Here is a 9,395-nt window from a genome sequence, read left to right on the forward strand (position 1 = left end):
AAGACTATAAAGTCTGACAGAATTCTTGCTGTAGATTGCATGGGTTTAGCTAGACACCCCATCACCCATGATAATGACAGCTGAACATGCAACTGACGTGCCTCACCCTTCTGTTAGGCCTTCAAACTGCAATGCTTTGTGTTTATGGCATAATTACTCCATGCTTTCAGTGCTCCAGTATACTGTGTGTTAGTGATACAGCAGGAGAAACTATTTAACAGAGACACTTTTTCAGCACTTTGTTTCAGGTTTGGAGTTTGTTGGTGATTTTGTACCGAAACTTCATATTAAAAAATGAAAATTATTAAAATTAATTAATTATACTGTCTACTTCCAGTCAGTGTTCTAATAGTTGTTTCTCTCCCCCTTCTCTCCCTCGCCAGTAAAATGGGTTGGAGTTGGAAAATCAAGAGAGTCAGTGATCCAGCTATTTTAAACAAACAAAGAACTTCAGTGATGAGAAGCACAATTTAATGTTCATCTGTTCCTTACTACTCCCAAGTTAAAATGGAGATGCTGTTTCAAACCAAAATGTTCTTTTAGGAAATGATTAGAAAGAAATATATATTGTATACTTTAATATTGTCATTTATCAGTAAATGCAAATTGTCAGTGATAAAAATCTGTTTGGTAGCCACCATCTTTTTCTCACACACACATGCACAAAACATAAAGAATTCAGTAACTGAATAAGAACAGGAATGAAAAAACAAGTGTTTTTCTTTTTTCTTCTCTGACTTGACCCATGTTGCTATTCATAAGTGTTTTATGTCCATATGAAGTTATTTCTTTGGGCTGATAACGATACTGAACATTTTTCAGTCGTTACTGAACAACTGGAAAAGCTGAAGTTATTCTTCAAAGGGAAAAGTTATAATTCCTGTTTCTATGGGTTGTCAGCAATAGGACATATATATTGCATTTAAAATTGGCCTGGTTATGTAGATCCTCAATTCCTAAAACACAATAAAATTAGGTAGGCATTTTTGATTACACAAAGCAAGGCAAATGCAATTAGCTTGAAGCCTGAGATTTTTTTTTACAACCTATTAAATAAATGGGAGAGAAGCTATAGTGATTGTATCACACAGTGACGCAAGCCAGTAACTGAGGTAACTTTTGGGGATGAGCCAAACTGGAGATAGCTGAGTTGCCTATGTATTTCCTTCAAATTTCCTGTTTACCAACAGGCACCCCACATGGAGACTGGCAGAGGAGCTTTCCTCCCCTCAAAATAAAGGAAATCAGAGGAGTGGTGAAGGGTATAAAGGGTCCCAAAGCCACAGAAATGGCCTGTGGGGGAGGGAGGGAGTAGAGCCAGTGCAGCATGATACACCTTCTCCCTGAATCTGAGATGTCTCCATGCAGACACTGTAGATCTGGAGCAACCTGGATTTTGTTGGGCGTAGGTGGTGAGGCACTGGAGAGCACCAGCTGTCTGGTGGCATGCTATCCTTCAAATCTGGTGCATTTCCAAGCATAAATCTATGCATGATTTAATGCTGCTAGTTGCAGCCTTAACTCCCTTCCCCAGCTTTTGACCCCTTACCAAACTGTAGGGGGTGATACCTAAAGGAGGGAGCATATGACAGCACAGCTCCTGACAGGGCTGAGCTGTTTGGGCAAAGGAGGTACAGAACAGAGGTTCCAAAATTTCCAGGGATGGATCTGGATTTCCTCATTGATCCTCTGGTTCTGCATGGTTAGAAGGCCGTGCTCTCTGCCCTCTCTGCGTGGCCCAAGCCCCTCCTTTAGAGAGGAGAATACTACAGAAACTGAAAGGTTTCAGAGTAGCAGCCGTGTTAGTCTGTATCCGCAAAAAGAAGAACAGGAGGACTTGTGGCACCTTAGAGACTCCAACGAGAAACTGCTGAGCTAGAATTGATATGCAAACTAGACACAATCAACTCCGGTTTAAATAAGGACTGGGAATGGTTGGGCCATTACAAACATTGAAATCTATCTCCCCTTGTAAGTATTCTCACACTTGTTATCTAACTGTCTGTCTGTGCTGGGCTAGCTTGATTATCACTTCAAAAGTTTTTTTTCTCTTAATTAATTGGCCTCTCAGAGGTGGTAAGACAACTCCCACCTGTTTATGCTCTCTGTATGTGTGTATATATATCTCCTCAATATATGTTCCATTCTATATGCATCTGAAGAAGTGGGCTATAGTCCACGAAAGCTTATGCTCTAATAAATTTGTTAGTCTCTAAGGTGCCACAAGTCCTCCTGTTCTTCTTTTTACAGAAACTGAGTTATTCCAAAAGTTGTGGAATTTTCAGAGCACATTGACTTTTCTGTGAGTTTTTCCACAGGTGGGGAGAATATAGCCCAATATTTTTATGACATTCCCAGATGCCTTGGCGCACATCTAGGAATGGCATCACTGCCTCTGCTGGTTCCCAGTGCATTAATACCATGATTTCCTTTGTGAAAATGCCCCTTTTTGAGACAGTACTTCCAGGAGTGATGGCATCCAAAACGGTGGTACCTTTAGGTGCAGAATGGGGAAAAATAAGACCTGTCCATGGACCTCCAAACACCTCCAGATCCAGTTACCTCATGTGCACTCTCCTATGTTGTCCCATCTCTAACAATTATCTAGATATCTTTTAACATTTAAGGTCTGTTGTATTTTTTAAAGTAAACATGACATATGAGCAGCCATGGCTTATATAATGACAAGATAGTAAAGCAGTTTATATAATCGTATAAAGATGCATTGAGGCTTGTAGTATAGTCCCTCTGCAACCTCCTCTGGCTGCAGTGCAGTCTCTTCACACCCCCATCCAGCACAGCCTGTGGTTTTGTGGATAGGTGCTGGGTTTGTAAAAGTTGTCTAGGGTCCAGGAGTCAGAGGGTGAAGCCTTCAGTGGGGGTATAAGGAGCAGAGCCCCCTATACTTGGTAAGGCCTGGCAGAGGGGCAGCTGGGCCAAATTTGAGTGTCATTGTGACCCTCTGCACCAGATCTCAGTGCCAGTCAGATTTGGTCCAGTCAGGCAGGTAACCACGGCTGGGGATGGGCCCGCTTTCCCCATGAGTCCATATAACCTTGCTCTTATGGCTTTATGCCACAGTCTAGTCCTTTATGTCCAGTGATTTAAGCACAAGAACTCCTGAGTCCTAACCCTGACTTCTTCTGGCCTAGGGCAAGTCATTTAACCTGTGTGCCTCAGTTTTGCCATCTGTAAAATGGCAGATAATAATACTTATTTACCTACCTCATATAGGTTTTATGAGGATTAATTAATGTGGGCCAAATCCTGTTGTACTTACTATTCTCTTTTATTAGGCAAAACCCCCATTGATAGTCAATGGGAATTCTGCCAGTGTAAGGACTGTAGGATTTAGACCTTATGTAATGTTTGTAAAGCACGTTTGACAGGTGCTCTGTAAGTGCTAAGTATTATTATTATTAGCACTGTAAAATGTAGCTCATTTTACGAGGTATCTTAAGCACAAGCACTCTTGGCAATGCACTACTAATCAAGTTTCATTTCCAGTGGGCTCAATCTCATGTCAGTCATCCATTAGACGGTTCAGATTGAGTCCTTCCCTCAGCCCACTGTCCTCACCACATTTTCATTAGCGCATAGCCATTTTATTTGGGCTTTGTTCAGTTTTATAGGATTAGGTCCACAGTGAGTAACAGTTACTCACAGTGTACCAACAACCATCAGATTAAATGATCAACCCTAAATAAATCATTTTGGTACATTAAAAATGAAGTTGTTATAAATTATTTGTCACAGGATCAATGTCTCTTGCTTGACCTAGATCTTTATTTTCCATGAAGTGCTGTTCCATTTTGCCTTTGCTTTAGGGCCTCATCCAAGCCCACTGAGACCCTTGATTTGCACCACATCAGCAGACCATTATCCTGTGACACTGTTCTGTTCCACTGTTATCTCTTGCATTTAATTTAATTGCATAGGTTTTTTTTTAAATCAGATTTCTTCCCCTACTGAATTCTGGGAATTTTGCCACTGTGTTCAGTGTGAACAGGTTCAGGCCTTTATTTTTAGAAGTTCTTTACAGGCTGTGATGATACAAACTTTTAAAAGGAACATGTTTGATGTAAACCATACATTTATCTTGACTGTTTCCTGTGGCAGACTAGTTTAGATTGGAACCTTTGCTTGGAATTTCATTGTAATAATAATCACTGTGGCTAATTTAAATTTTCTTTGTTCACAAGTTGAATGTAATAATTTTTGAAATTTGTTCATGTATCATGTTGTTAGATGTATTGATGGAAGAATAAGGGGAAATGTCTACTAATATGGTATCTTATATTGTAATGGATTACAGTAAAAAAAGTTACTAAACCATTCAGGTAAAATATGTATTTGACAGGTTTTTGTCAGACTTGCCATCACGTGGCCTTCATAATCAGGTGTACACTTCCTAACATATGCTAGTTTTTTTGGGGTGGTTTCCCTGAATTTTTTAACTGACCTGTATATGCTCCTACAGCACTGGTCAGCTGCATTTTATAAATTTAAATAAATAAAATGAAGAGTTTTCAAAGTAATGTGCAAAATGTACATACACACTCCCACGCACCCATGTAGATTTTGCAGGAAATCTTTGAAATCTCATCTCATTATTTTACCCTCAAAGACACATTTAAATTCATTTTAAAACAAATATTTCTGAGAGTTTGGGGACAACATTCACTACTTTCAAATCCAGAAACATAGTCAAGTGTTTCCTAATGCTTTTAAAATAATTATCAAGAAGCTTTGTGTGAGAAGTGGATATTTTCTAACTAGCTATGAGTAACAGATATTTACTATTGGCATTTTATTCGTATATTCTTAGGAATGGATAGGGTGATTTTCCTACTTATACACCAGGTTTGGGGATTTTACCACTATCTCCACCAATCTGGAGTCCTGGCTAACAATTCCTACTTAACTGACAGAAACACGTACTTCATTCATGAAGCAGAACTTTTCCCTTTGAACATCTCGTGACTGACTCTAGTGAATTCTTTCCATGATAAATTGCTTAAAGAAACTTGAACAATTAACTCCCTACAGTTCTTTATCATTACAAATCCATCCATAACACACCATTGGGGAAAGGAAGGAAAAAATGATCTCACTTAATATAACTAAGGCCACCCCCTACAACATGGCAGGCCTTCAGATTGGTGGGGGTAGGGACTTTCGGGATCCTGTTTTACAGGCAGGAAAATTCCATTTCTCATAATCTCCTGAAACCAATCTGGAACAACAGGCCTTTTACTTCAGTGTTCATATCCAATGAGCGAGAGACCAGGTCAGTACATCTACTGAAGGTAATGTCTGACTAGAGACTGGGGAGACTTCTGTGTTGCCAGTTGATAGATCTTGCCTACAAAGGTTGACTCGCTTTCTGCCAGTCACATGAAGACACCCTCAGTGGAATGAGCATTGACTGGTAACTGTGGCCTCTAAAGCAGTTTCATCACACCCCATAAGTAGGGACTTGTGTAAATCAATTTTTTTTTTTAAAGAAAATTAATGACAATGCAAATGGCAAAGTATTGAATTTCACTGAGTTCGTACAGAATGAATTTTACAACTTAACATTAGTCAGTTCCAAGGATGAAATGAATTTTACAAGTTAATTTAATCAATTTTACAACTAAAATGTATTCCATCCTGGAAATTGACTAATGTTAACTTGTAGAATTCATTCCATCCTTGGAACTGACTGATGTTCAGTTTGGGGGCATTTTCATGATTTCTGTGCCCTCTATGAAATTGTGGTTTACACAGGGCCCAATCCATAAGGCACTGGTGTATCTGGAGCTGCCAGAGGCAGAATGGAGACTGGGCTGTCTGCTGAAGCTACCAGCCAGGAGCCCCTCCGTGAGAAAAATGCTGCTTTGTGATCAGTCCGGCTGGGCAATGAAGAATGCTCCACCCCTCTCCTGGTTCAGACTCAGAAAGAAGGAAGGGGCATGATGAGAAATATTGTGGAAACTGGGGAACCGTTTTTACTTTGTAGAAACATACTAAATAAAGGGCATTCCTGGTCCTAACCATTTTCTAACAATAATGACTGTTTATGGAGCCAAATCTCACAGGTCTTACTTACTCCTTACAGAGGGCCTGATCCACACACATGTGGCACTGTATGCATGGATCACACCCCTCCCCTGAGCGAGTGGGGGGGGGTTTCTCACCCCCTCCATACCAACCTCCATCCCCTCTATTCCCCCCCCCCCCCAGTCTTTCAGAGAGCACTCTGTGCATCTGGGAATCTATACAGTGGGTGGACTGGTGTATCATCTGCTCCTCCCCCTCCCAGTGGACCCTGTAGGAATCAGGGCAGAAAGAAAAGACAGCTCCCAACTGTGTTATCTTTCTAAAAGTTCCTCCTCTATGGTGTAGGCACCCCATTAAAAGAGTTCCCCAGGCAGTCATCAGATGCAGAAGTGCTGGCTCTGGCTACATGGCTCCAGTAAAGCTAAATGGCCAAAAAACATGATGCCAAAGACTCTCAGCAAAAAAAACGAGGAGTCCTTGTGGCAACTGAGAGACTAACATTTATTTGGACATAAGCTTTCGTGGGCTATAACCCACTTCACCAAACTCTGCAGAAAAAAACCTGACCACCATTGTATCTTGAGGGATTTCAGGATTTGCAGATTGGTACTGCAGCCTATTAAACGGGCTGAAAAACTGGACTCTCTCCTCCCCCCCCCCAACAGAACAATCAGGGAGAAATCTCTTCCTCCCATTGGTTTTACTCCAGGCTGAGGCAACTGGGCCCTAACTTATGGCCCAATTTATGAGTTCAGGAATTACTCAAGTGAATAGCAAGATTAGAGCCAACCCTATGAGAGAAGAGTGAGTAGGGACTTCAGTATTTGACCACAGAGATTACTTCTGATCGGCTATATTTACAGGAAATTCAAGGTAATTCAAAATACCCGCTCATGTTATTAATTAGTAACTGTATATGTTCATTTTTACAAATAAGTTGAGAGAGTCTGAATTAAGTATTTACTTACCACCCCCTTTGAGTCCATCTATAAGCAATAAATAACAGGAAAAACAAGACTCTCTGTGAGCCCCACCCAGAGCCTGCACCCCCAGCCGGAGCCCTCAACCTCCCCACACCCCAACCCTCTACCCCAGCCCTGAGCCCCCTCCCACACTCCAAAACCCTTGGCCCCACCCCCACCACATGGATTTTGTTATGTGCACCAATATGGAGGTGATGTGTCCATATTGGTGAACATAACAAAATTCATTCTGCACATGGGTGCGAAAAATTAGAAGGAACTCTGCTGCACAGTTCTCTTTTTTAGTTCTATAGCTTGATTAAAATAATCTGGACGAAAACAAAAGGAAACCACTGTCCATAGTAAACCCTTAAGGGAGACATGTAGAATGGGTAGAAAAAATAAATAGAGGCCTCTTTGTAAGACCTGTACATATCCAGCTGCAAAAAACAATGACAGATCTGTAACAGAGTATCAAACCACAGTACTGGAAATCCCCTGCAGCACTAGTGGAGGAAAGCAAGAATGTTGTTGGTTTAGCATAGTTGATAGAATAGTAGCACACTATGAAATTTGTCCAAGCCATGCTACTTTAGGAGCAAGTGCTGGCTGTCACAGACTGCAGCATCTTGGCATAAAACAGTAGTCAAGAGCATATCCCTAAGTCTGCATTTATTCTTCATTTATCAAACTTTATTTGATGCATATATTTATTAAGGTTAGAACTATGATCTCTGCTGCTAAAAATATAAATATTCATTATAAAATAATAATATACAACTTTGTTTTGGCACTTGCTATCAGATAATTGCTGAATATGTAGCACCTTCCATGGAGTTTGTAAACATGTTGACTTGTTAAGGTTAACAGGCTATAATTAGGCTTGAGAGAATTCAATTTTTTTTTTAATTTTGATGGATAATATTGATGTTTATTTTTAAGCATTTTCCAACTTTTATCGATTTAAATGTTCACAGTTTTTATTTGTATCCATTTACATTTTCACAGTTGTTGGAAATTACGGAGGGGTGTCAGACAATACGGCGGTCAGGAAAGTAATTATTTAATGACAGTAGATGTTGAGATTCAAAAAATTAAAGCTTGTAAACGTTAAAACACAAATTGTCAACATCCCATGTCAAAATATATAAACTAAGTATCCTTAAATCAAACTAATACATTCTCAGGCAGCATTTTTCTTACTTGCCTATCTGTAAACTTCAATTATTGATGGACATTTTTTCTTGTTGGTTTGTATCATACAGTGAAATTTATGTTTACCAATTGTGATGTTGTCTAATTAAAATACAATCATGCAAATCATTATTGCTACCACTGTTACATAATTGCAACGAATCTTATACAAAGTGTAACAATTGGCAGAAAGGGTTAAGCACCATGCAGGCTATATGACCCAAAGCCAACCATTAAAGACATGTTAGAAACTATAAAGAACAAGGAGTACTTGTGGCACCTTATAGACTAACAAATTTATTTGGGCATAAGCTTTTGTGGGCTAAAGCCTACTTCATCAGATGCATGCAGTGGAAAATACAGTAGCAAAATATATATATACAGAGAACATGAAAAAATGGGTGTTCCCATACCAACTCTAACGAGATTAATCAATTAAGGTGGGCTATTATCAGCAGGAGAAGAAAAACTTTTGTAGTGATAATCAGGATGGCCCATTTCAAACAGTTGACAAGAAGGTGTGAGTAACAGTAGGGGAAAAATTATGTGAATGGTAATTAGGGCCATTCCCTGGTAGATAGGCTAGAACTTTGAAGTGCAAACTTGTATTGTTAAAGAATTAGAGGTGATACTAATTGTGTGTGTTTACTTATATCTTGTTTAATAATTACCCATGTAAACAGACAATTGCTCTCTGTCACTATAGCTATTGATTCAGTGATCAAACGGGAATATTAACATTTAACTGAATCTTGAATGCAATAATGTCATTGTCTATATGTCTCTTTAAAGTTTGTGATAGACTGCCTAATAGATAAATTATCTTATGTTAATCCATGTAGTTAATGACTGGTGAGGTTTAGGAAACAGAAGGTTACATCAAAAGCCTATTGTTCACCTAGGACTGTATGGTCAAGTGACTGGTAGAAAAACCTTGGGTCCTGATCCTGTCATCTCAGATTCTACTTGAGGCTTCATGCAGGGAAAGCTTAAGCCATAAGGACTGAGATCCCAGTCCTGACTGGACCACCCTGAATATAAATATTAGACTATAACCTATGAACAATTTCTGAAAGAACTCTTTGCAACTACACAGCTCACCATCTCTGCTATGAATCTGAATCTCAAGAATTGTACTCAGTCTGTATGTATACTGATCTTTTAACCAATTCTGTCTCCCTTTTCTTTTTTAAC

General features: G+C 39.5%; 1 protein-coding gene across 1 annotated transcript in view; it reads left to right on the top strand.

Moving 5' to 3' along the window:
• Positions 1 to 8,331, top strand: part of ADSS1 (adenylosuccinate synthase 1) — a 45,383-nt gene extending 37,052 nt beyond the window's left edge. Inside the window, exon 13 of the mRNA XM_005285808.5 lies at positions 384 to 8,331. Within this exon, the coding sequence (XP_005285865.1) occupies positions 384 to 436 (53 nt within the window). The 3' untranslated portion in view covers positions 437 to 8,331. The remainder of the gene's footprint in view (positions 1 to 383) is intronic.
• Positions 8,332 to 9,395: the final 1,064 nt, after the last annotated feature.

Source organism: Chrysemys picta, chromosome 4, assembly GCF_011386835.1.
Source record: "Chrysemys picta bellii isolate R12L10 chromosome 4, ASM1138683v2, whole genome shotgun sequence".
NCBI lineage: Eukaryota > Metazoa > Chordata > Testudines > Emydidae > Chrysemys > Chrysemys picta.